General features: G+C 50.4%; 2 protein-coding genes across 3 annotated transcripts; one reads left to right on the top strand and one right to left on the bottom strand.

Annotated features, from left to right (window-relative positions):
* Nucleotides 1-1074: 1074 nt before the first annotated feature.
* On the top strand, nt 1075-12101 carry EPX (eosinophil peroxidase). Its single transcript, XM_033090524.1, has 13 exons — nt 1075-1301; nt 1408-1501; nt 1727-1902; nt 2096-2213; nt 2337-2466; nt 3362-3568; nt 4750-5068; nt 6493-6653; nt 7042-7297; nt 7764-7934; nt 10115-10352; nt 10887-11099; nt 11412-12101. The coding sequence occupies exons 1-12, from the start codon at nt 1082-1084 to the stop codon at nt 11086-11088; spliced, it is 2292 nt and encodes a 763-aa protein (XP_032946415.1). The 5' UTR covers nt 1075-1081; the 3' UTR covers nt 11089-11099; nt 11412-12101.
* Nucleotides 12046-23285, bottom strand: MKS1 (MKS transition zone complex subunit 1). 2 transcript variants are annotated; one of them, XM_033090525.1, is made up of 19 exons: nt 23122-23285; nt 22839-22970; nt 22310-22413; nt 21129-21199; nt 20539-20694; nt 19341-19438; nt 18997-19125; nt 18649-18753; nt 17891-17999; nt 17276-17332; nt 16196-16238; nt 15884-15949; nt 15039-15109; nt 14629-14698; nt 14417-14524; nt 13623-13756; nt 13013-13095; nt 12830-12927; nt 12046-12719 (listed from the first exon to the last, which is right to left on the bottom strand). In XM_033090525.1, exons 1-19 carry the CDS (start codon nt 23277-23279, stop codon nt 12628-12630), a joined length of 1884 nt encoding a protein of 627 aa, XP_032946416.1. In that variant the 5' UTR covers nt 23280-23285; the 3' UTR covers nt 12046-12627. The 2 variants fall into 2 exon arrangements, with proteins under 2 accessions (XP_032946416.1, XP_032946417.1); XM_033090526.1 differs by lacking the exons at nt 21129-21199; nt 22310-22413; nt 22839-22970; nt 23122-23285 and having other exon boundaries at nt 18997-19174; nt 20539-20677.
* Nucleotides 23286-23966: the final 681 nt, after the last annotated feature.

Genomic DNA, 23966 nt, shown 5'->3' with positions numbered 1-23966 from the left:
GTCTGCACTGAGGAAGAAATCAACACGTCCACTTGAAGAAGGGGGCAGGGGTGAGGACAGGCAGGCTGCAGGGTATAGTGGGGGATTCTGGAGCTGAGTATGGGCAGATGAGCACGGGTTCTCCAGGCAGGCTAGGATGGAGTTGGAGCAAAGGCTGAGCATGGCTCATCCGGTGGACAGAGCCGCAGGAGGAAAGGCAAGAAGGTGTGAGAGGGCGTGTCCCTTGGCAGAAGACTGACTGGGGTATTCTACCCTTGGGATGTGGAAATGGAGGCTCAGCTAAGGTCACACAGGTAGTGACAGAGCCAGATCCAACCCAGGTGTCTCTGAGCCCGCCGTTGCAAGCCTCCTCTAAAGAAGCTACTGCTGATCAGCCCAACAGGAAGTCAGCATTTACAACTACTACTCAACACACACCTACCACTGATAGGCACTGAAGAAATGAGTGGAGAAGCACTAAACCCAAGGTCCTCAGCTTTTATGGCGGCCTGCTACCATTGCTCTGCTGGGTGCTTTACCATGATGTCTCTCTGTGTCCCCAGATGGCCCCATAAGGTACCAGAGTGTTGGTAGGGATAGGGAGTAAGGGAGAGGAGCTGACTCATTAATCCTACATATTCATTCACTCAAACATTTATTGAGCATCTACTGAATGCCAGGCCTTATGCTGGAGGGTCTTTCCTGTTGGGGAAGGAGAGGAGTCTTTCCAGTCATCTGGCCCAAGTCCTATTTTAGGGATGTAAAAACTGAGGCCCGGAGAGGGGAAGTGAATTGACTAAGACCATATGGTTAGTTAGTGGCAGGACCAGGCCCAGTCCTCTACTGAGGCGCACTGTTCCTCAGTCATCCAGCAAATATTCACTGAGCGACTTGGGCCCTTGAGAGGAATACATCAGTGAACTTGAGAGCAAAGAGGGTGGGGATGGGAAGTGGGTAGGAGGGAAGAACATCCCCAGGCTGGTGAGGGGTGGGGTGGGGTGTTTTAGTCACACAACTCCCCCTAAAATAAGAGGGAAGTTCCAGAGCTCCACCTTGAGAGGCTGGGCTTCTGGGGCCCAGAGCTCCCCTCTCTCATCCTAGGATGGGATATAAAAGTCCCTTCCCAGCTACTTTCAGAGAAGAGCAGGGGCAGGGGAGAGGTCAGCTTGGGGCCCCCCAGGTGAGAAGGGAGCAGGACATGGGTGTCGCTCATTGCTGTGCTGTAGCTAGGGGTCACACTGTGGAGATGAAGCTGCTCCTGGCCTTGGCAGGGGTCCTAGTCACACTCATCCTGGCCCAGCCCTGTGAGGGCACTGCCCCAGGTAATAGCCCCTTGGACAGACAAGGAGAAGGGCAATGGAGGGGGAAATGCTTGGGTCTGGGGGGCTGTGGCTCCACCGGACCCTGAGTCCCCTTCCCTCTGAGCAGCTTCCCCCAGGGCAGTGGAGACCTCAGTCCTTCAGGGATGTATAACAGAGGCCAAGTTGCTGGTGGATGCCGCCTACAATGAGACTCAGAAGAGGTGGGTCTGGGGTCTGCATGGGCCTGGGAGGGTCAATGTGGGAGGATGGGCTCCCAGCACGGTCGTCTCACCCATCGCCCGACCCCAGGCACCATGGAGGTGACACCATGTTGGTAGACAGCCTCCCTTCCATCTGTCCTGTGTACACTGGCCCGCTGGCCGGGATGGGGCTCTGCCGGGTGGGTCTGCTTCCTCTGTTGAGCCCTCCTCCTCCTGTCTGGGCAGCATCAAGCAGCGCCTTCGCAGTGGCTTGGCCAGCCCCACGGACCTCCTGTTCTACTTCAAACAGCCGGTAGCGGCCACCAGGACAGCTGTTCAGGCCGCCGATTATATGCATGTGGCCTTGGGGCTGCTGGAGGAGAAGTTACAACTCCAGGGATCCAGCTCCTTCAATGTCACTGGTACCATGCTTCCCACTGAGCCCCATGGCTGCCCTGGCCTGGGAATGGAAGGAAGCCGGGCGGGAGAAGCAGGGTGCACAGCCTTGGGATTTGGGAGGGGAGAGGGCAAAGGGATGGGAGGCAGAGAACAGACCAGCTCAGGGAGGAGCTAGGATCCTGGACCCAGGACCCTGCCCACCTGTCCCGCCCCCAGATGCGCTAACAGAACCCCAGCTGTGGCTGTTGTCCAAGGCCAGTGGCTGTGCTGTCCAGGCCCAGGCGGAGAAGTGCAGTAACAAGTACCGCACCATCACTGGGAGATGCAACAACAAGTGGGTGCCAGAGGCTGCACCTGACCTGGGGGGGGGCCTCCCCTCCCTCATCACCCCTTCGCTACATGCTGAGTGGTCCCCAGGCCTGGAACCCTGCTGACCCAAGCCCACCCACTGCTGCAGGAAGAGACCCTGGCTGGGGTCCTCCAACCTGGCCCTGGCTCGCTGGCTGCCAGCCGAGTATGAGGACCGGCTATCGCTACCTTTCGGCTGGACCCCTGGCAAGAGGCGCAATGGCTTCCTCCTCCCCCTTGTGAGTCCCGGCTGGGCGTCTGGAGGGTGCTTGATCTCTTCTAAAGTCAGGGAGTAAAAGCACAGGGCAGAGTCAGCCAGACGGGGCTCAAATGCAGGCTCTCCCACTGGCTGGCGGGGTGACTTGGGGCAAGTAATACAGCTGACTCTCAGTTTCCTCATCTGTAAAAAGGCAGTAAAATCTGCCTCATATTGCTGGTGTGAATATTAAACATCATCCTTAGAGGGTACAATCTATTAATGCTAGCCATTACAGTATTGTTTTCTTCCTGAAAAAAATAATGTCAAAATATCTTACTAAATATAAAGGGCTATACACCTTAATCTAACTATATCTATTAATCGAAGCTATTTCACATACATCAATTTATCAATTTTCTAGTCATATGTCAATATAACAACGTACCTTCTACCCATCTGTCAACATCCACTTAGGAATTTCTCTTCCACTGACCCTTCCAGCTATCTGTCTATTCTCTCTATATTTATTAACCATTACCTAGCAAGCAGTCCATGCATCTATCAGTTCCATTATCCAGTTATTCATTAGTCTATAAATTGATCTATCGATTTGATATAATAACCCCTCTGGAAGTGCTGGTGGGGTCTGAGCGAGACAACCTGGCCTCTCCCCTTCTCTTACCTCCTGGAATCCTCAGGAGCCTGGCCCATCCTTCTAGGAAGAGGTGGGACAAAATCGGACAGGGGAGGGGAGGGCAGGAGAAGAGATTGTATGTTAACTCCAGCAGGGGTGACCTGCTGCCCACTGAGTCCTGGGTTGGCTCCCATACCTTGTGGGGTCTGGAAGCCCACAGCCCACATTGACCTATCTCCCTATCAGGTCCGGGCTGTTTCCAACCAGACCCACAGCCCACATTGACCTATCTCCCTATCAGGTCCGGGCTGTTTCCAACCAGATCGTCCGCTTCCCCAGGGAGAGGCTGGCCTCCGACCAGGGCCGCGCCCTCATGTTCATGCAGTGGGGCCAGTTCATTGACCATGACTTGGATTTCACCCCTGAGTCCCCGGCCAGAGTGGCCTTCACTGCAGGTGTCGACTGTGAGAAGACGTGTGAACAGCTGCCCCCCTGCTTTCCCATCAAGGTACCCTCAGGCATCGTCCCACGCCCCTGGCCTCCACCCCAGGGCTGAGAGCTGGGGGTGGGGTTCTGGCAGACTTAAGTACCTTCCTGAAGGAGCTGTGATGCTGGAGTATCAGACAGAGACAAGCACAGACTCTGGCTCTATGCGTGTTTGAGGGGGTGGGGCCGTCTGCCAAGAGATTCAGGGCAGGCTTCACAAAAGGGGAAGCAACTGAGACTGGCCTTGACCCCTGGGTCTGATTCCAAAAGGGAAAGTCTCTGGGCTGCTGCTTTTGAAAGCCTTTAGGGTCTCTTAGTTCTCACCTTTCTCTCTTTCCTGGGGTAGTCCAAGGGCCCTGCAGCTCTCGTCAATTCCTGGGATTGGGTTACAAGCAGGGTGTTATCCTTCGGGCTGAGAAGCAAGGATGGGGTGGAAACTAGGGAAGAAAAGATGGATTCCAGGGAGCAGAGCCTCTGCTGGGGAAGAGAGGGGGACACACACGTGCACACATACATACATGCACACCTTCACGCACCCTTCACAGGTAAGGCCACATCCACGGGGTATGACATGTGAGGGTCCCTGGCTGGCTCCTCCCTGTTGCAACCTTCCTCATTCTTCCAGCTCTGGTTCAGGGGCACGTCCTCTGGGGAGCCTTGCCATATCTTCCTATTACACCTTTCACTTTTGGCTTTGGTACCGAACATAGCAAGTGGCACATCAATTAGGGTTATGTTCTCTATGTGTATCTGTTTTCAACTGAATTGCCAGCTTTCTGCAACCTGTCCTGGATTTTGTTGATCTTTGTAGTCTCCAAAGCACCCAGTACAGAAAGGTGCTTCAGAAATTTCTGCGGATTTGAATGGAATGAAAGGAGCACGGGCCTAAATGTCAGGAGAACTAGGTTCTAATCCTTCCTTTCCCCATCACTAGTTGTCTCTTCCCCTCTCTGAGCCTCAGCTTTCCCATGTGCAAAATGAGGATCTAAGGCCTCCTCCACTTCTAACCTCTCATGACTTTATGGTACAAAGTACTAAGGACACTCAGACTGATCTGGTGAGTGCTGGGAGTCTGGATGAGTCCAAGAGGGCATCCTGGAGGGGACACTACCGAGCAAGGTTTTGAAGCAGATGTGGGATGGCCAAAAAGAGCGAGCTTGCTCTGAAGGGGCCCCCGTGTCACTGGCTCCTCTTCGACCACAGATTCCGCCCAATGACCCCCGAATCAAGAACCAGCGCGACTGCATCCCCTTCTTCCGCTCGGCACCCTCATGCTCACAAAACAGGAACAACGTCCGAAACCAGATCAACGCGCTCACCTCTTTCTTGGACGCCAGCATGGTGTACGGCAGTGAGGTCTCCCTCGCTCACCGGCTCCGCAACAAGACCAACTACCTAGGGCTGCTGGCTGTCAACCAACGTTTCAGCGACAACGGCCGGGCTCTGCTGCCCTTCGACAACCTGCACGAGGACCCCTGCCTCCTCACCAACCGCTCTGCGCGCATCCCCTGCTTCCTGGCAGGTCAGCCTGGGGGAAGGTGACGTCTGCCCAGGACAAAGGCAGTCCCCGGGTTCCGGGTTGGGATGCGGTGGCGTACCTGTCTTCAGACCTCAATCAAATTAGGAACTCCACAGCACGGGTCTGTGGGTGGTTGTCACAGAATCCGTAAGTTGTTAGGAGTCCCTTTGCAAATGTCCGCTGTGTGGCCAGCAATCACCACTTGACTCTCAGTGATGAGAGGCTCACTGCCTCTGCAGCGCTCCTTTTCATCTCCAAGCAGTGCTGACAGTTAGAAAGGTTGGTCCCCCAGTGTTGATCCAGCATTCACCCATTGCGCTTCGTTTGCCTTCTAGAACTTCAGAGCAGAAGTTGTCTCCCTTTCACATAGTACTAGCCTCCTTAATTACTCGAAAATAGCTTTTACTTCCACCTAAACTTTTTTCTTCTCTGGGTGAAAATCCCTTAGGCTTTCAATCCTCCCACCCGCAACCTTCCCACTGTTGCTAGACACTGGTACCTGCTATATTCTTCCGGATACGTAATTTGAACTCTCCTCAGGTCTTTTGCCCGCATGGGCCGGTTATAATGATATGGTCATGGTTGCTGGATATTTCAGTGTGCCACTTCTGATCCTGGCAGCAACCCTGACAGGAAGCCAGTATCGCCCTGGTCTTACAGTGGAGAAACTGAGCTCAGGGAAGATAACTAATGTGCACAGAGTTCAGACGGCAGAGTCCACAGTGGGAACTCAAGTCAGTGTAGCGTCCAGGTCTGTGCTCTTTCCATTCTGCTCCACTGCTGTCTTCCCAGGGAGTCGGCGCCAGCCCCCTGTTCTAAGGATTGTATATTTCTTTGCTCCTGGCAAGAGCAGCGTGCACCTTTGCGAGCAGTCTACTGAAGAGTGGATTAAATAAGACCTTGCACAAAAGGGCTTAGTTCAAAGCCAGCGAATGACTGTGTGTAAGGCCCACCTTCAGGAGCTTACTTTCTTACCAGCCAATGGAGAAAGTCTGGCCACAGGAAGAGGCTCGGTCCACTTGTCCCTTGGGCTCCCTGGGGAGAGAGCATGACAGCAAGTCCAAAGCTGGAGCAAGATCCAGCCCTCGGTAGAGAACATGCAGATGGATAGAGTTCACGGGAGAACTGGGGAGAGTACAATCATTAGGCAGCTGTCCTGTGCTTTGCCACCTCACCCGAACCTGTGCCAGTCACTTAGGCACCCCGCGGTCCTCCCTCTCCTGGCCCCTGGTGTGGGGGTCCTCGGGTGGCAGTCAGTGAGGAGCCTCACAGCACAGCTGAGGAGATGGAGGTCCAGTGAGGGTAGGAGCTTGGCCCAGGCCAGAAATTCCCACCGCCTCTCTCTGGTCCCCAGAGCTCTGTCTGCCCTTGTAGAAAGACATTTCTCTGGGAAGGGCTATGGCAACTCTGAACTTGGGGTTTTCAAGGTGACAGCCGATCAAGCGAAACCCCCAAACTGGCAGCCGTTCATACCCTTTTTATGCGAGAGCACAACCGGCTGGCTACGGAGCTGAGACGCCTGAATCCCACCTGGACCGGAGACAAGCTATACGAGGAGGCTCGGAAGATTGTGGGGGCCATGGTCCAGGTAGGGAATCCCGGGTCCCAGCATCCCCTAGAAGACAATCTGGCATGAGAAATAATCTGAGGAAGTGGGTCCTACCCTCCTTAATACACCGTTGAGGGTGTGCCTCAAGTCAGTCAGGTCTGAGTGATTGGGGGTGTACCTGAGATCTGACCTAGCCCGCCAGTTCTGCCACCAACTCACCGTGTGACCCTGTCCATGCCACTCAGCCTCTCCGGGCCTTGTATCTCCACCAGCCAATGGGATATTAATGTTGCCACATTTGACATGGTGGCAATCAAGAGTTAATCCGTCTGAGCAGCCCTTCAAAAAGCCCAACTTCTGTCCCAAAGCAAGGGAGTGGGGAGGGCAGCCGCTAAGGTAGTTTACTCCTCCTACCTCTTCCTACCAGATCATCACCTACCGAGACTACCTGCCCCTGGTTCTGGGCAAGGCCCGGGCCAGGAGAACCCTGGGGCGCTACCAGGGGTACTGTTCCAAAGTGGATCCTCGCGTGGCCAACGTCTTCACCCTGGCCTTCCGCTTTGGCCACACCATGCTCCAGCCCTTCATGTTCCGCTTGGACAGCCAGTACCGGGCCTCAGCGCCCAACTCGCATGTTCCACTGAGCTCCGTCTTCTTTGCCAGTTGGAGAATTGTGCACGAAGGTGACCAGGTTTTCCAGAGGCAGAAGGGAGTGGGGATGGGGAACACAACCTCCCACCTGGTGGACCAAGCCTACTGCCAGGGGGCCAGGCTGCTGCTCAGGCCACTGCTAATCGTCTCCCCAGGACAGTGGAAACAAGTCAGGGGCCACTAAGACCCTCAGTCACAAGCCTCCCCTCCTCTCTGACATTAGAGGATTTCTGTAATAAAAGGGAGGACGCTGATATCAGACGGGCGGCTTGTGGGCCTGAAAGAAGCTTGCCTTACACTGTTTTAAGAAGTGGGGGTGACCCCTTTCCCTGCCAGCTCCAGTTGCCTTCGTGTCCACCCGGGCCTGTTTCCTGATACAAACATAGAATAGCAGCAGACTGGCTTATCCAGCTCTGAGCTACCTTGGCATCAGGTGATGTCCCAAGTTACCTCCCAGGGGCTGGTGCGATCTGCGTTGCTCACATTCCCCACCTCCAGGGGGCATCGACCCCATCCTCCGAGGTCTCATGGCCACCCCTGCCAAGCTGAACCGTCAGGATTCCATGGTTGTGGATGAGCTCCGGGACGAGCTGTTTCGGCAAGTGAGAAGGATCGGTCTGGACCTGGCGGCTCTCAACATGCAACGTAGCCGGGACCATGGCCTCCCAGGTGAGGGGGATGCCCACCCCACCTCCCAGGCTTCGCTTGGACCAGGGCTGCTGGTGGTGGTGAGGGTGGGTTTCAGAGAAGACCCCTGGTACCTCCTCTCTGACTGGGACTGTCTACAGGATGTGCTGTGGCTCAGAGGCAGGCACGGCCAAGGTTGACGCAGTGGAGCATTGCTGGGACCACCTTTCTGCTGTCCTGCCACATCTTCTCCATCTGCTGCAGGGGCTCTAGCTTTAAGTTCACAACAGGACCAGGACTTGGGCATGGGGAGCTGAACAAAGGCAATCAGGACTTTCCAAATAGACAGAAACAGATTTAAAAGGAAGGGGAGAAGTCCATTCCCCTCCACCCTGGCAAGTTCCAAGGAGGAAGGCTCAAGTTTCAGGGATAGAGAAATTGGCTCCTGGCTCTAAGTAGGATCCTGAGAGGCAGGGAATGGGGGGTTCGGGGGGTAGTAAAAGTAAGGTTGCCTTGTTGTTTGGGGAGAACGCAGAAAGCTTTATCCCAGGAAAGAAGAAAAATTAGGCATTTTGCTAGGAAATTTCATGGATAGTACCTCGTTTAGCCTTCCCAATGACCTTGAGAAGCAGCTACTACGGACATTTTTATAGGTGAAGAAATAAGCTCAGACACATGCAGTAATTTGCCTGAGGTCATACAACTAGGAAGTAGCAAAATCTGAATCAAGCTCAGAAGTCCTTTCTTCCTCCTGTTCAATCCAGTGTTAGGGGAATGCTTTGGCCTCGCTCCTCTGTTCCCTCTCCTCACTTTCTACTTTCCTGCCTAAATACAACTCCATCTTCCTTGGCTAATCTGTGGCTGTATCCTAACACAGTGCGGGGAATTTCTACTGCACCTAACACAGCATCTGGCAGGCACACCGCAGGCACTCGAGAACCTGTTTCTTTCCTTTCTCACACTTGGGTGCTCCTCACAGCTAGAGCTGTGGGTGCCCCCTACTGGAGAACTGAGAAGGCTAGCCATCCAAGTCACCACACAGTGAGTTTCTGTTCCCCCCAGCACCTGGTCCCTGCAAGCTGTCCCAGAAATATTTCTCTGATACTAGCTCTTGCAGTCTACTCGAATCCCTTCCCAAGTCCAACACCAAATTTGGAACTGAAAGACCTGATTTGAACTCCACTTAATAGTAGAGTGACCTCGGGAATGTCACAGCTGCTTAAGCTCAACAAATATCCATTGATAAAATGGGGATTACAAAGGTCTGTGAGGATCCCGATAGTCACGCAATCGTGCTCAGTAATGGTACAACATGATGTGGTTTTCCTTTGTTCAGCTGGGGGAAGGTGTTTGTGAGTTGCCGTCCATTGGACGATGGTGGGCTGATGTTTCCTCAGGCGAGGGTAAAGCCATCTCCTATACTGATGGACCTACCACGTCATGTGGCCTGAGCCTGGTGGGGGATCCTGATAGCTGAGAAATCAGCATGGCTGGTCTTTGGAAGTTTCTGAGTAGGTGAACATTCTCAGCTTTACTGATATAATTAACATATAAAATTCACCCACATGAAGTACATAACGCAATGACTTTAATGTAGTTAAAGTCATTAGATATGCATCTATCATCATATCTAATATCAGAATATTTTTATCGCTCACAAAAGAAATCTCATAATTAACAGTCAATCCCCATCCCCACCCTAGCCCCGGACAACCACTAATCTACTTCCTGTCTTTATGTATTTGCCTATTCCGGACATTTCATATAATGGAATCATACAGCACGTGGTCCTTTTCTGAATAGATAAGCTTTGTCCATGCTTTTCATTTGTTTTGTTCACTCGTTTGTTTCTTCATGCATTCATTCTACAAACCTGATGGAGAATCTCAGGTTCTGGGTACTATCTTATTTGGGCCTAATCAATGCACATGGGCCTAATAATAGTATTATTGTGGTTAGGAGTGTTGGGTTACAACAGCTTTTTACATTAGGACACATGCCTCAGTTTGAGGCACACAAAGCATGGTTGTCCATTCACACTGAAAATTAGAAGACAGTAGTTTGGTCTTTGGAAGGTTCAGGACCTCTTCTAACAGGGCTCTTGTTGTGCCCAGTATTGCCTGACCACAGGGCTCTCCCAGGAGAAACTGTGGAGAGAAGCAGAAGCTAATGGGAAGACAGAAACGGTAAGACTGAAACTGCTTCTGCCGCGTTCCCCTCAGGGTACAATGCTTGGCGGCGCTTCTGTGGACTCTCCCAGCCCCGGAATCTGGCACAGCTTAGCCAAGTGCTGAAAAACCAGGATTTAGCAAGGAAGTTTCTGAATCTGTACGGGACACCTGACAACATCGACATCTGGATTGGGGCCATTGCAGAGCCTCTTTTGCCAGGGGCCCGAGTAGGGCCTCTTCTGGCTTGTCTTTTTGAGAACCAGTTCAGAAGAGCCCGAAATGGAGACCGGTAAGTGACCCGACCTTAAAGGAACCAGCCCCAGAGCAGGGCAGTAAAGCACTAGTACTTCAAGACTCCACAATGGGGAAATGTGCTCTGTGTACCTTCATTTCTTCCAAGCTTACAGGATCTGAGACCAGGAGGCTCCTGGAGAGCTTGGTCAGAGGGAGAGAGACCACTGACCTAGGAAGGCAGATAATGCCTGAGCTGGAGGCATCTGAAACCCTGGAGACTTGTCAGCCTCGCTGTTCCAGGCTTAGCGGATCCCAGAAAACATGGGCAGAAAGGGTTTGAAACCTAATGCCTCATTTGGTAGATTTGTACTTACCTTGGTTCAAATCCAGCCCTGGCCACTTAAATTACTGTACATTTAATACCTTCAGGAGATTTACTTGACCACTGAGCTGGTTTCTTCATTTATAAAATGGGAATACCTATTTTGCAGAAATTTTATGAGAATGGAATGAAACAATATATATAAAGTACCTGGCATACAACAGGTACTCGTGTTAATTCACCTATATTTCTTGGCTGTCTTGGTAGGTTCTGGTGGCAGAAAAGGGGTGTTTTCACCAAGAGACAGCGCAAGGCCCTGAGAAAGATTTCCTTGTCTCGAATTGTGTGTGACAATACCGGTATCATCACCGTTCCGAGGGACATCTTCAGGGCCAACACATACCCACGGGGCTTTGTGTGCTGTACCTCCATCCCCAGGTTGAACCTGTCAGCCTGGCGAGAAAAATGAGGCTTCTGCAGGTAAGGGGAGGCCCTCCCCCAAGAGCATTGGGCTGAGTCAGTCCTTCACGTCCTTCCCCAAATGGGACAGTTGAGTTCTCCGAGGCCTGTAAGTAGGGACAACAGAATTTGTCATGAGGGACAAGGTACTCTTTCCTAGTGGCTTCCGAGTATGCCAGCGTCAGGGCTGATAGTTAATCCCGGGGCCTAGGACTTTGCGGGGCGATTAGGAGGGATCCAGTTAGCCTAGGCTTAGTCACCAACACCCTGAAAGAGCTTCATTTCTGGATGCCCAGCAAGTTCCTCACTTGCCCACTTCTGCTGTTTCCACAGGAGTCCATCTCAAGCCTCTGACCTTGGAGACCAGGGAACCTGGGGGAGGCCGCAGGCTACCCTTTCCCCCTGGAACAACCATGTCCTGCTGATGCTTTTGCTCACTACAGCTCAGAGCTGGTTCTTTGGCTGGGAGTGATAGCTAGGGCGCCCAAGCAGTGAACCCACCGGCGTTGGAAGCCAAGCAAGGTCACGGGGCCCACACAAGAAGTCACCTGCAGGGTTCCCAGACACTTTCTTCTATTTCCCAGACCATCCCTGATCCCCACCCACGACGTGGAGACCACACAGTGCCCGCCTCTAGCCACCCCATAATTCTCCTCGGGGGCCTGCAGGCTAGGCAACATGCCCCGCATCTGCCAATAAAGCCCTGCTGAGGGCAGGAGCCAGGTGTTGGGCTGCGGAGGACGCGACTGCAGTCCCATACTTTGCTGCAGATGTTTAAGAGGAGTGCTACTAAGACACAGTTGGCACTAACCTCTAAGCCTCTCCTATGGGTTGAGTTAAGAAAATCGAAAGAAATACTCTGGAGTAAAGGGGAAGGAACCCCAGCAGTGCCAGGGACCCCAGCACTAAGGAGAGTACCTCAACCAAACCAGCGACCTGAGCAAAGAAACAGCCGACAGAACATGAGTCAGTATAAAAAGCTTTTATGTACAAAACACAATAAAAGATACCACCCAGCTAGCAGCATGAATTGGCCGCTGCCTTCAGCTTTCATTAACTCCAGAAATAGTCATATCTCAAATGCAACAAGCCCTAAGCAGTAGGACTAGGTTACCTTGGAGAGAAGAGGCTGACACTCCTGGGCCGAGAATTAAAGCTCTATCTCATTTTCCTTCTTTCTTGAGCCTCCACTTGTTAAAGAGTTTGTGGAGCGGGAGGCACCTGTAGCCACTGCGACTGAGACTGTGCAACAAGCCAGGACAGAACCAACCATGGGGTGAAGCCCAACTGGTCTCGAACCAAACAATCTGTCTGGTTGAGATGCCCACTTGCAGCAGCTGAAGTATGAATCTGGGGGCCCCAGGGGTCTAGTTTTATTGCCACATGGCAGAGAGAAGACCCTGCTGGAGACGAGGCAGAGGGGCAGGCCTGGGGATTTTCTCAGCTCTCCCTGTTCTCAGCAGGTCTCTAACAGAAAGACATGAGAAAGCACTGGCTTTAGCTATCACTTGTCTTGTCCTCTTACATGGAGCGCCAGGGCTCCAGTGAGCTAGGAGACCATGGTTCCCAAGGGGCTCACGAGGTCCTGGGGAAGGCTTTCTCGGGCCTCCTGCATGCGGCGCCGGGCTCGACGGAAGGCCTCTGTGATAGAAGCAAATACAGTAGTCAGCTGCCATAGTGTGGGGAGGAACATGGCCCATGCTGACTTTGGGTGGTGGCCCGCTGTGGGGCAAAGGGTCAGGGGGACCAACCCAGCACATTGTGAATGGAACTCTGCTGGCTAAATCCTTCCAGACGGTCCAACACACTCCGCATCCTTTTCCGGAGAGAACTCGACTCCATGAAGGCCCTGCAGGGGAGCGCGTCACATGACCGACGCTGCTTTCCAGCCCTCGGGGTGAGGAGCCCCAAGGCAGAAGGCCAGGGTCACTCACCTGGACTGCTGCAGACAGTGCAAGCGGAAGGTGACACTACCTGTGGTCTCTGTGCGGAGCCCAAAGCGGCTCAGACGCTCCCCCTGTGGTGCACAACGAGCCAGCATCAGGTCCCTGCAGTCTCTAGGGCCCAGGAACCATGCTGGCCTCCCTCCCATTCTTATTCCCGTTCTTAGGAAGAACAGTTCTCTTGGGGAAACCGCATTCCAGCACCCAGACTCCACCACCTCCAGGCTAACACTGGGCTCCCAACCGTAAAGCAGGGAACATTCCAGCTGCACTGAGAATAAGCATCTGACAAGCGTCCTGCTGATCCTCCCCACTGCTGGTTACCGAGGCCCCAGTTAGGGGCTGGAGGGACGGGATGGTTATTCGGATGGGGACCAGGGGAAATCTCCAAGTATACTATTTTCCAGAGATCTCCTAGGTTAGCAGTGTAGATATTTGTACCTGGTTCAAAATATGGCTGTGATTTCTACCTTAAGCCACCGGGAGGAAGGGGCTAAGTAATAATGAAGTAATGAAGGGGTCTGAACCCAGATCCCACCTTCTACAGATGAGATGGGAACATAAGCTCCCAGCATGAAGTTTCCGCAGAGACAAAAATCACCTTGAAGCTTCCTGGTATGCGCACATAGGAGAGGTCCTCCAGTTCCAGAGAACCGCCGATGAAAAACCGCCTCAGCTCAGCCATGGTGCCAAGCTCCATGGGTCTCCACGTGGCGACTGTCAGGGTGTGCGAGCCTGTGCGGGAAGAGGAAAATGAGGCCAGGGCCAGAAAGGGCATGTGGTCCTAGCAATGACACAGGCCTGGCCACCACTACCACACTTGGTCTGGTGACAGTCTAACTTCTGGTGAAGACTATCATGGTGGCTTAGGGGACCCACTGGGACATCAATCAGACAGAAATTCAAATCTCAGCTCTGCCCGTTCTTACCTGTGTACCCAGGACGAGTTTCTTAACCTCACTGAAGCTCCTTCTCCTCTAGTGAAATGGAAATAGTACCTACACCTCCCAGTGTAGTTGGGAGAATTACATGAGACGCACTTAGCACCATGCCCGGCACACATTAAGGACAGTGGTCATTATTTCAAAATGAACGCTGATCCACTTTGACATGCAACCCCTCCCCCAAGGCTGCAAGTCAACCCGAGGAGCTTGGAGCAGGTACCAGAGGCCTCAGGCCGCTTGACTTCACCAGTTAGTTGCAGTTTCACTCAGTGGTCTCTAATGGCGGAGGGAAACTTCATCAGCAAGAGCAAGAACTCTTGCAAGTCAAATGCTTCTAATTCCTAATTATCCCTACTTCTCACTGGACGTGGTTGAATCTTTTGGAAGGGCTGGTCTTGCTCCTAGGAGCTAGGGCACGTGGACCACATGAAGGGCAGGGACGAGAGGTCACCTGGGGTGGAAGGCAGCACCACAGCTCCGTAGCCCTCCACACGGTACCTCTGCCAGAAGTCCAGTGAGAGGACCTCACAGTACAGCACAGGCCACTCCGGGAGAGCGTCTGGGAGCAAACGAGAGAAGGGTGTAGGTCGTAGGAGGCCTTCGCTAAGAGCAGGCACCCCCTGAGGACACCCAAGGCCTAGCGTCAGCTGCTGAGCTACTCACCAGCTGATTCGTTCTCGTGGAGGAACGAGGCCTCAAATGTGAACGGATAGGAGAAGTAAGCCACCTTGTCCTAAAAAAGAGGAGTGCTGTTTTACACGTAGTGCAGGCTGGGCAAGGCCTCACTTGGAAGTTGTTCTCCCGTGGCCAACAACAAGGTCACCTTTACAAGGGAAAAGGAAACACTATCACCCCAGGTGGGAATTAAAAGGCTGGGAGGCAAAGGGACACCCAAATACAAGCTGTTCCCATGCTCAAAAACAGCATGAGGACCCCAGGACCAGGCAGCGCTGCAGAGCCCACACAGAAGGGCCAGACCCGACTTTGGAATCTCTCGTCCCAGAGGGCGTGGCTGTTCGCCTGATAAATCTTCAGATGCCACCATTCCAGGTACCCCCTCTCATTTTTCATACCATTCCCAGGGACTTGGTGGCACAGGTCTGTGTTACTCCTGAGAGTTGCTGGAATGCTGGGGCTGACCAGTCTGAAAGCCAAACACGATATATATAGTAAGTTTACCTGGGAGGAGGGCAAGTAATTGAGAACGAGACAAAGTTCCTTTATGCATTCATTCACTCACTCACCCAATCAATCATTCACTTAACATTTACTGAGTGTCTACCACGTGCTATGACCAGTCACTGGGGATATCTTGGTGACCAGATAGGAAAAATCCCTGTCTCTCATGGACCTCACATTCTAGTGGGAGGGAGACTGACAAACCAACAAGACTATCAGACAGTGAATAATGCTATTCTAAAAATAAAACAGGGTGAAGGAACTGAGTGACCTGGAGGTTCACTTATATTTGGTGATGAGGGAAGACCTCTCAAGGGTGACACTTAGGTTGAGTCCTAAACTCAAGAACCAGTCGTGTAAAGATATGACAAAAAGGGTTTCAGACAAAGGAAATGGTCCTGAAAAGGCTTTGGATACTCTAATAGTTTAAGATCAACAGAAGGTGAGGAGTCAGCCAAGGAGGCTGGTGATCCACCAATGAGAGAGAAAAGAGAAGTATGGAGCCAGAAGCCAAGAGAAGAGTTTCAGTGAGGAAAAGTGAGCCACGTCAAATGCTTCTGAGAGGTCAAGTAAGGCAAAAGCAGAGAAGTCACCACAGGATTTAATAACCTGGAAGCGATCTATGACCTTGAAAAGAACAGTAAGTTTTAGTGCAGGAGCAGGGTAGGAAGGCTGACCGAATGCCTCTACAAAACTGTCAGAGTGGGTATAAAAAGAGAGACTTACAAATCTTACTTACTAGTATCTGGTAATTCCACAAAGAAGTGGACGTAGAGATTGTCATACTCATAGCCTTGGGCTGAAACTAAGAAAACAGGAAACTATTTCAGCTTATTCTCCTATCACCCTTGGCACCCACCCAGTCCTGAAGGGTCTATGCACTTCTGGAGAAAGTCCCTTGAGGGCCAGGAACTCTCTGTGTTTCCAGGAAAGACTCATGGCTGAGTTTTCCAAGTACTGCCGTCCTCCACAGGAGCCGGGTGGGTATTTCACAGCTCTACTGGGGCACTTTCCCAGACATCAAGAGATCTCTGTCTGGCAAGACACTTACCCACCTCTCCGTTTACAAAGAGCCGGAGGGCACCCGGGGGAGTCTAAAATAGAGAAAAGTGGGAGAGATCAGGAGGTCTGGAGGGAATCAGCACTTCTCCAGCCTGTCCACAAATCCCCAGAAGACCTGACACTGGATGTCAGATCCGGATATGTCACTATCACATTCCTTCCCACCCTGTCACTTCACAGATCTGTTTCCTTCATTTCTAAAATTTGTAATGGTGGGGAAGACAATGCAGTATGGGAAATTTAGAAGAATAGCCAACGGAAGCCATAACAGCTGCCCTTTGGCGTCCCATAGGAGCCTGGAGACCCCTGTTCCCTTTCGATGGCTGAGGTCAAGACACTAGGGAATTTCCTGTTTTAGTTATTTGTGTATCTATCTTATTTAACTTTTTAATACTGAACCTCTATTGCTAATATAATATACAAATTATGAAAGTCAATTTTTCAGAGCGAGAAAGGGAGACCAGTGGGTAATTCTGTCTTTGTTTCCAGATCTAGAAATGGAACGCCTGGGATGAGGGGACACAAAGAACAGACCACAGAATAACTGACTTAAACTGTGTTGTTTTTAAAGAACCAAACTATTTGACAAACAGAAACAATACCCCTTCCCTCTCTATGCAGCCTTTAAGAAGAATATCCACATGAAGAGTGAGGCAAGCATTTTTCATCTTTATTTTTTAAATTAATTATAAAGTAATACATGCATGCATTACCACCGAAACTACCTGAATTCAAAACTACCTGAGTTTGGAGAATAAAAAATAAACATCCCTGACATATCTCTCACCGCCCAATATTCATCTACCATCTCTCAATCTCACCCCTCCCCAGAAAAAGCCCCCATGGCATGTGCATACCCTTTCAGGTCTTTTTCTAGGCATTAACAGTTCTATATCGATATAAAATGTTTTAAAAACATTGAAAAGGACTATCCTCTGTACACTATTTTTTACTTCCTTTGATACTTTTGAAGAGTATGTGTTGGGGCTTTTTAAGAGAAGCACTCAGCCACAGTCAAGATGCACTGGCTGAAGCCCGCTGGCAGTGCTGCAGGAAGCCACGTACTCACCATCTCAAAGTCAGTACCCACGAGGCTGCTGAGATACTCCTTGTGCCGGCCATAGAGCTGAGGAAGGAAACCAAACCAAAACTCAAGATGTGACCCAAGCCAGACCAGGGTTCAGTTCTGAATGGGAGGGAGCAAAGAAGCAATAATGGAAAATGGCACAGAGAACTGGAGGCCTAAGCACCCTAGCCACTGGCATTTTAACGTGAAGCACAGAGGCTGTGGAGTCCACTGGCCTGGGACCAAATCCTGGCTCTCACACGTACAAACTACATGACCTTGGGCAGACTGCTTGGCTTCTCAGTCTCAGTTTCCTCATTTATAGTGGTAATAATACAAGTATTCACCTCAAAGGGCTGCTGTACCATCTACATGAAATGAAGTACGTAAAGTACCTATCACAGAGCATGGTAAGTGCTCAAATAAATGGTCATCATGACGATGATTATGTTCTACTATGATCACAGCCTTAAGTCTGATAAGTCAGCAATGCTTCCTAAGTCAGGAGAGAGCCATTAAAAGCAGACCTCGCTACTGCTGACCTCAACCTTGGGCACGGTTTCAGCTCCCAGGTGCTGAGGCTCACCTCTTTGCTACTTAGAATGAACTAGCTCTTACATCCTTGAACACACGCTGTTCCCGCTCTTCCTCTTCTGGCCGTGCAAGGGAGGACACGTTGTCAATCGTATACTTCCACAGCTCCTGCTTCTCCCCCTCGCTCTCAATTCTGCAAGGTCAAAGCCACAAAAGGACCAACTCTGATAACAAGAGATAGGGCCCTCCAGATCTTGCTCAGGCATGAGCCAGCCCTGGCCATACACCTCATTTAGAGTATATGATGACGACGATGGCCAGAATGATGACCAGGACAGGGGAACAAAATGGTAAAACAGAAAGGGTATCAGACTAGACAGAGAATATAGGTTCTGGGTCCACTCCTGCTTCAAAGTCACGGTGAAACCCTAAAGCACAACATCCCTGGCACGCAGTTCTCTCACCTGAGAAAGAGACAGGTGGGTGTAGATCATTTCTAATGTCTAGTTCTGTTATTCTAGGACCTAGAGATGAGGAACAATCAGCCCAGAGGAAAAGACGTGTTCTGGTTAGTCCCCACATTCAGCAGCGCAGAGAATTATTTTCACTTAACTACACTGCTGAAGGTATCACTTTCAAATTGGTGTGGTTGCATATTTTCTCAGAATATGATCCCCAGTATCCTAGGGGTCAACGACCCCGAAAAGAGTATGAACAACTGCGTGGGCATTTAAAAGTTAGAACAGATGAAGGGATTTCTGAGCATCGCCTCCACTAGGTGCAAGAAGTGAAGCCAAGGGAAGGAATGCCGGTCTCCACTACCCCTTTCTTCCTCTCCTCACCGGTAGGGTCCTTTGAGGCCAGTGAAATCCGGTTTTACTGTGATCACACCATTGCTATCCACCTTCAGAGTACAGAGGACATGTTCATACTTCTTATAGCCAAGCCTGTAAAGCAGGAAGTCAACAAGGTTCAGGGTCACTGGTCCCACCTCCACGGAAGGAGGAAGAGGGAGTCAACCCATGTCAGGGGAGAGAACAGAGGCTGTGATGAGAATTATGAAAAAACACTTTCTTCTGAGAACAGCTAAGAAGAAGGTATACCCCAGGATGACTAAAACACATAGGCGATAGTTAGTGAGAGGAGACAGTGATGAGGACCCAAACAGGGCGTTGAGAAGCTTCACTCACTTTCCATAGGGCCCCAGGTCTGCCATGATGTACATTGTCTGAAGAGGGGTGTTGACGACATGGTTGTTCCTGACGAACTCGTCTGAGGGTTCCCAGGTGACAATTCGTGACTTGAGGATGCCACCCTCCCTGGGAGACACCACAGGAAGGGTTACTTCCCTGGCACCCCCTAAAGAGCCTGCAGGAGGAACGTAGGGAGCCTACGTAGGTGGAGGCCTACTGCAGAATGGGAAGCTCATTCTGCAGGTGGGCATACCGAAGTTCAAGGTGGTTCAAGGTGGACATACCGAGAACACGGGCATGGAAGGACCACAAAGGTCCCCCCCATACACACTTGTACTCACATCCCTCTCCTGTCCAGCCGTCGCCGCCTGACATTTGCCATTCGCTCAACCAAGAAAGATGGCACTTCACTGGTTGCGGTGGTCATTTTTTGACAGTGCTGAGAAAAGAGAGCAATCCTGGGTAACTCAGCTGGTCGGGGCTTGAAGGGAAGTATTCCCTTTGAAACCTCATCCAGCACCTGAACCTGAGGTATAGCCACCTCATAATTACACATACACGTACTAATGGAGGGGGGCAGTGGCACAAACAACCCAAAGAAAATTCCTACCAGGCTTTGGTTTGCCCTAAGATTCTCGCAGCATATGAACCTTCAGAAATGAGTTTATTTATGCAGATATTAAAATGAGTCTGTAATCTCTGAGCACATACCAACAAAAAGTTGGGTGAGTTTGCCTGGTAGATATTGCCATTAATTAGGTAGTTGGAAGATACTAAATGGATACAAGCATTCTGTGGAAAGTCCTCACATGGGAGCTGAGCACTAACTGTAATTTTATTTACTTTTCTAAAACAGACAACCCAAATTTTATACACTACCAATCCACCCACAGCTTCCCTAATAAAAGCATCAGTCTTTTAAAAACATTCACGTAACACCTGGTCCTTGCAGAGATCTACAAGGTTGTAGACAAAAATCAGAAAATACAGGTTCTACCCTCCCTCGAGGAGTTTAACATCTCCCTGAGAAGATAGAACATATCAGGCAATGACAGAAGAAAGTGTTAAACAAGTCCACTAGGTTATGTTCACATAACTGAGGCAAACTGAGGATATAAGCCATTCCCCAAGGCAGTACTGAATTCCTCTTCATATCCATATACTCAAGAGTTTTGGCTGAATCCCCTGGTGAATTTTATCTGGATGGTTCTAAACTCCACCCGCCTGTCTTATCTCATGATGCATGGAGGAAGTCAGCCCAGTGGCAGCTTCTCCCGGTTTGTAGTCTGCAAGCCTACACTAGAAACCCTGTCAGGTCCTCCAGGCCCTCCAGCAGGAAGAAGGAAGCAGCAGCCACACCACCTGCAGATTGTGCCTACTCTGCTCCAGCTTGGCTGCCAGCGGCACAAGGCAGTTCCTAGACAGGCTCTCTTGTCGCCCCTTCATAGGCTGCTGATTTAACACAAAGCACCCAGTGAGGCCAGAAAGCTCAGGGAGCCAAAGGAGAAGGAAGCTATGGGACCTCGGAAAGAACAATACCTCCTCCAAATTGGTGTATCTATCAGAGTCAGTGTAGGTAAAGATTCGTCGGTTCTTCCTGCCACCTGAGTCCTCCAGCTTCAGGATCTCTTGATGGTACTGATGATCCAAAGGGCTCTGACAGGCCACTTCATTTTGGTACAGATCTACTTCAAACTAAGATCACAAAGAAACAGATCTTCTGAGAATATACCAAACTTTTGTTCCTACATCTGTTTAATTAAAGCCGTTCCATACAGCTGAAACGATCTGATACATTTTCATGGTCAACTCTCATTTATCTAAACTAATGGAGGGTATGGGATCCAAAGAATGTTAGCGCTAAAAGGAACCAGAGTGATGGTCTAATCCAACTCCACTTTTACAGATGATATGTGGCTCAGAGGTGAAAAATCCTCGCCCAGGATCATAAAACTGGGTGGTGACAGTCAGTATGTTACTGCCCCTGTAAACACAACAGGGGAAAGTATAAACTGCTTCAAGCTTTCTGGAAATCAGATTGACAATATGTACCAAGAATCTTTCCCTGATACCATCCAGGTGGAGGTGGACCAGGTAGAAGACCAAGCAGACAAGTGACACTGGCTCACCTGACTAAAGAGCTTCTCCTGCCACCCAATCAAGACCTCTTCCTCTTCATCTTCATCTGGGCGGTGTCCACCTCCAAAGACAACAGAGTGAGTCAAATGTTTGGGTCAAACCAGAACCACTTCTTGCTCTGTGATTAATTATAATGAAAGTCACTGCTCGTATATTTGCCACAAAACCAGTTGGAGTTCAGTGATTTATTAAGCACTCACTCTAGACAAAGGCTGGAAAGACTGTGGATGTGTATGTAGAAGCCAGGATTAAGAACCAATATGTCTTAATCACTACTCTAATTTGAATAAAAGGAAGTCATGCCTTCCAGGAATTATTTAATCTAATTCAGTGTCAAGCGCTGAAATTTAGATCTAAGCTGAATAGCTCGTCCTCAATCCCAACTGTCCACCTTTGCTAGAAAGGAAACCCTGGCATTTTTATCATTCCTATGCCTGAAGCCATGTATCTAGAATCACAAACACTGTAACCGTAGGAAACCAAGTATCAGGAGAGAAGAGGAAAGGCAAGTAAATATTATATAAAAAACCAAATCTAATACTCTCCTAGCTGAGTATGCCTTTTTCAGAGATACATGCTTCACAACCCACTAGCCCACACTTCTTCCCAGGAATATTTTTTGAACAGAATCAACAAAAGAGATTAGTGGCCTAACACAAGCACACTGCCCTCTCTTCCGCACTCTTCTGGCTTCCCGGATAAGGAAAACTGCAAGTGCACAGCTGATGTTAATATGCACATTTTTCAAGCAGACTCCAATTTTAAAATAGTTTTTAAAAGTGTTATATGTATACTTAGAATTTGGAGCATATTTTCTCTTAGAAAAAAAGAAATGCCACAAATGGAATTTAAGTCGCCGGGCAAATTTATAACATATCTAAAATGTGGTATTTGGTATTTCACTACATTTGACCATAATTACCATCTGTATCTTGATGACAAGAATCATGTCTTATTAAATTTTCATACACAACATAATATAGCAGTTAAAATGGCCTACGATCAAATCCTGACTTCAACATTTACCAGCTGCGCGACCTTGGGCAAGAAACCCAACCTCTCTACGCCTTTTCGCAGACTACAGCCCTCCGTCTATTTTGTCTTAAGAGGTAACTACCACCCTGGGCGATTCCCAGATCCCCAAGGGGACACATCCCCACCATACACCCACTGGCGGTTTGAGGCCTAAAAGTGGCCAAGTCTATGTCCTTCCCGCGCTGGGCAGCAGGCTGGTAATGTAGGAAGTTGCTTGATGTGATTCTTTGCAGGTGGACTCTATGAAGAAAAAAGAAGCCCAAAATACTCGTTACAAGACACACAACCAGGAGATAAACATGAAGCAAAGATGGGGGAAACACGACACGGAAGAGGGTGGGGCTACCAAAGTGTGCGGGGTGCAGGCAACTGAGGGAAGGTGAGTGGGGCGCGGGGTCCCAAGGGGAAGACTAAGGATGACAGAGTGTGCTGGGGACACAGGGCTCCGAGGAATTTGGGAGGGGCAGGGACTTGAAAGAGCTTGGGTAAGTCTGGAAGATGCGCGTGGAGAGGGTTCCGGGTAGTGAGGGGAGACGCAGGGAGACCGCGGAGGCAGTGAGCAGGGTTATAAGCGGAAGTGGGGGCCGCCGAACACTGAGCAGTGACGTTCAGGCTCGAATTATCTGACAGCATGAAACCACGGGGCTCTGAGGCGAGGCGACTACCGGAGGCGCAAGTTGCGCACGGGGTCCCGGGAGCGATACACAGCTTCCCCCGTGTCAGTGTTCCAGACGGTCTCCGCCATGACAGCTGCAACCCGCCGCGACTGCGCCGGAAAGCGCGCCGACCCCAGTTTCCTAGCAACGCAGACGCTGGGTTGGGAGGCGGAGGAGATGCTGCGAAGCAATTCTCGCTTCTCGGCGCTGCGCCGCAGCGGTCAGCCGGGTGCAAGCCTGGGCAAGGCCAAAAGCCCCTCTCAGGCTGGGGCCCCGCGGAAGTACCGCTTACCTCCTGTGCGAACAAAGCTCACTCACACCCAGGCCGACTTGATGCACTTTACAAATGAGGAAACTAAGCAGAGCCATTTGGGCCCCTTTCATAAAGATTCCTAAGTGGTTATGGGCACCAAACCTAGGTCCCTGAATCCCGACCACTACTTTTTCCATCACACTACACTGACTTCCACTGAATGCTCCGGAACTTTGGCCTGAAAATGGGTGGACGTGACTCACAGGCTGTTTCCATTTCTCCCAAAGGGGTCAGGGAAGGTGATGACACTTACTCAGACATGAAAAATATATTCTTGGACCGAAAAAAAAAATGTCAGAAGATTTATTATTGCTTGGGTTGGTATTTACTAAAGGAAAAACAGTAAGGTAAGAAAAGATGTTATTGAACTGGTTTTCCCCTGCGTGTCAGTTCCGGATTTTTAAGACCTTAGATACTGCACGGGCCTTCTGAAAAGCCAACAAAGTACTATTCAGAAGTCAGGCTGAATGAAGGACTGTCAAAGGCAGGATACACCATAACCTCCAAAGGTCGTGTCATTTGGTGATCCTCCCGACAAAGTAATTGTCCCCTGAAGTCAGGAATCTTATGCCAGTTTAATTATATGGCATTACCGTTGTGTAATACAAAGAACTCACCATAATAGCACTATTATTTATCATTAATACAGCCTGAGTGTTTCGTTTATAGTGTCCCTAATCCCCATAGACATCCCTTAAGTAGGTATTGTTATTCCCATTTAACTGATGAAGTTAGTGAAGGCCAGGGCTTAAAAGGGCTTGTTTAGGTAGAACTCTAAGTGGTGAAGGAAATCGGATTCTAGCCAGATGCTACTTTTGAAGGCT

Source organism: Rhinolophus ferrumequinum, chromosome 21, assembly GCF_004115265.2.
Source record: "Rhinolophus ferrumequinum isolate MPI-CBG mRhiFer1 chromosome 21, mRhiFer1_v1.p, whole genome shotgun sequence".
Lineage (NCBI taxonomy): Eukaryota > Metazoa > Chordata > Mammalia > Chiroptera > Rhinolophidae > Rhinolophus > Rhinolophus ferrumequinum.
Note: the sequence above shows the minus strand (reverse complement) of the source record. Positions and strands in the feature narration are given on the sequence as shown.

What these genes read in the sequence shown, in the direction of transcription:
- EPX (XM_033090524.1), top strand. Translation starts at nt 1,082, where the DNA reads ATGGGATATAAAAGTCCCTTCCCAGCTACTTTCAGAGAAGAGCAGGGG. An exon ending in CAGCTCCTTCAATGTCACTG is followed by an intron (nt 1,903 to 2,095) that starts GTACCATGCTTC and finishes TCCCGCCCCCAG; the next exon opens with ATGCGCTAACAGAACCCCAG. An exon ending in AGAGCCCGAAATGGAGACCG is followed by an intron (nt 10,353 to 10,886) that starts GTAAGTGACCCG and finishes CTGTCTTGGTAG; the next exon opens with GTTCTGGTGGCAGAAAAGGG.
- MKS1 (XM_033090525.1), bottom strand. Translation starts at nt 23,279, where the DNA reads ATGGAAAAAGTAGTGGTCGGGATTCAGGGACCTAGGTTTGGTGCCCAT. An exon ending in GGCCTCAAAGGACCCTACCG is followed by an intron (nt 18,000 to 18,648) that starts GTGAGGAGAGGA and finishes TTGACCTTGCAG; the next exon opens with AATTGAGAGCGAGGGGGAGA. An exon ending in CCACGAGAACGAATCAGCTG is followed by an intron (nt 14,525 to 14,628) that starts GTGAGTAGCTCA and finishes GTTTGCTCCCAG; the next exon opens with ACGCTCTCCCGGAGTGGCCT.